The 2,500-nt window shown below is 43.7% G+C and overlaps 1 protein-coding gene across 1 annotated transcript in view; it reads left to right on the forward strand.

The window, feature by feature from the left end:
* The window catches only part of LOC123510569 (probable glutamate receptor), a 15,230-nt gene that overhangs the window by 315 nt on the left and 12,415 nt on the right, over positions 1-2,500 (forward strand). The window contains exon 1 of the mRNA XM_045265843.1: positions 1-1,374. This exon is cut by the window's left edge and continues 315 nt beyond it. Coding sequence (XP_045121778.1) covers positions 1,200-1,374 — 175 coding nt within the window. The 5' untranslated portion in view covers positions 1-1,199. The remainder of the gene's footprint in view (positions 1,375-2,500) is intronic.

The raw sequence follows: 2,500 nt of genomic DNA on the forward strand, positions 1-2,500 counted from the left end.
TTAATGAACATATGAGGGAAAATGAACGCTAGTTGTTGGTTGGTGTAAAAGTAAGCACTATCTCATTCCCAGAGAGAGAGAGAGAGAGAGAGAGGTAACAAATGCAAATATGACACGAGAAAGAGGAAAATGAATAAGTACTATGCATATCACGGTGGTGGTGGTGGTGGTGTTGGTGGCGGCGCGCAAGAGCAGAAAATAAGGAGTGAGAGTGACGTAGCGTGTATCGAGAAGTGATCACCGCGTCCTCACTTCACTTCCTCCACACTCGCCACTCCTTGCACGTTTCTTGTGAGGGAGTAACCGAGGCCGTGTCGGTGGTGATGGTGGAGGTGGTGGTGGTGGTGGTGGTGGTGGTGGTAGCGTGCAAAGGCAGAACACAAGACCAGCGTGAGTTGTGAGGCTCAAAGTGAGGAGTGATTACTGATTACCACCTCCTCCTCGCCTCACTCTCTCCTGATACGTTTCCAGTAAAGGAGTTTCCGAGCCTAGTCAGTGTCAGTTACCCAGCCTCCCTTCTCACCAGAGCTCTAAAAATTCAGTTTCCGCAGCGTTTTTTATGAGTTTTGCAGTGAAATTTGTGCAGCAACAAGGTTTGGTTCACGCCGCAGCTCAGGACTCTTCATACAGTCTGTCAACCTTTCTGGCTATCTGTTACTCAAAAAATCTATCAGTGCGTCAATCAGCGCGTCTCCCTGTCTACTTGTCTCTATTAGCTCATTTCTCTGCCTACACGTCTCTAATCTACAAAGTTCGCGTCGTTCAGTGTTCAGTATAGGAGCAATAACGCATCTACATGTCTTTAGTCTAGCTACTCGTATACTTGTTGCTCTAAAAGTCTATCAGTACAGTAATCAGTGTATCTCTCTGTCTACACGAGTCTAGTTTAGAGTTCACATCGTTCAGTGTTCATTATAAGAGCAATAACGCATCTACATGTCTTTAGTCTAGCTACTCGTATAAATGTTGCTCTAAAAGTCTATCAGTGCATCTATCAACGCGTCTTTCTGTCTACACGTGTCTAGTTTACAAAGTTCGCGTCGTTAACTGTTCAGTGTAGGAGCAATAACGCATCTACTGTACATGTCTTTAGTCTATACTCATACCAATTACTCTAAAAGTCTATCAGTGTAGAAATCAGCGCATCTTTCTGTCTACACGTGTCTAGTTTACAGAGTTCGCGTTGTTCAGTGTTCAGTATGAGAGCAATAACGTTCCTGCCAGCCCTACACACCTTCCTGGCCTTCCTCTCATCTTTTGGCGCCACGATGGAGGCTACGTTCCTCCCCTCCACCCAGACACTCAACGCTATGATGCTTGTGGATTATCTTGAGTTCTTCCACTATCTGAGAGTGTGTCTTCTAGTCTCCGAAGGTAAGTAATGCATGCGGCGATGTTCTTGTATTCACTTTATGTAAGACGGGTACTTATCTAAGGCTACTCGTACTCGTATAAAGAATTAGAAGAAAACCCCACTGAGTCGCTAGTCCATAGAAGAAACATCAGAAAATATTATCTAAAGTTGGAGAAGAAGGTCTTGAAATTTAGTCATGTTTTATAAGATTTGAGTCGAGTTTCTCTCTCTCTCTCTCTCTCTCTCTCTCTCTCTCTCTCTCTCTCTCTCTCTCTCTCTCTCTCTGCACATGACATAACTCCTCCACAAAACGTACCGTCGCTTCTCACAGTTAATAGCACGTTGGGAAGTGTCAAGCGGTGCGGATGAATCTTAAGCACGAAGGCAACACTCACGTCATTAGGGGAACTAAATTGATACTCCTCTTCTTTCATTTTACATTCTCATATTTCTTTCTGAATTTTTATCGTAGTGATTGATTTTTCTTTCTTTTTTTTATTAATTTCTCTCTGTTTTCTTTTCTTTTTCCTTTTTTCCATCTCTGTTTCTTTCTCTTTATTTATACATGTCTCTATGTGTTTGCTGACGATGAAGCACATAAAGAGAACAATCAAATGAAAGTCTGAGTCATCAAGGACAGACATAAACGGAACATTCCCCCTATGCGTGCCACGTCAACTTACACAATATCTTCTCTCTGCGGGACTTTTTCCTTCTTGATGAGTGACACGAAGTCGTTACCACCTCTCTTATTCATGAGGGCGAGGATGCCTCTCTTATTGAGCACCTACATAATTACCTTCATTCTTCTTGGCAACGTCCATAAGTACTATTTTGTATATTATATAACAGTAGTTAGGTCTTGAAAGATACTTCTCCCTCTCCGCTTCCCCTTCACTTAGACTGTGTTTGGCAAACACGTGTAGGCTTTCAAGGTTTGCACACACTCAGGGTGATAAGAGAGTATACAAGGAGTGGGCGACGTAATGTACACTGGCATGTCTAATGCTGCTGCTCCGCCTGGTAAGTCAGCCCCGCCCTGTGGAAGCGAGGCACGGCACTCGGGCAAATAAACTTGACGTTAACTAACAATCAGCCAGCACTCTCTAGTGCAAAGTGACACAGACCTACTACGTGATGCAACGA

The sequence above is a fragment of the Portunus trituberculatus genome, chromosome 29 (genome assembly GCF_017591435.1).
Source record: "Portunus trituberculatus isolate SZX2019 chromosome 29, ASM1759143v1, whole genome shotgun sequence".
In the NCBI taxonomy this organism is placed as follows: domain Eukaryota; kingdom Metazoa; phylum Arthropoda; class Malacostraca; order Decapoda; family Portunidae; genus Portunus; species Portunus trituberculatus.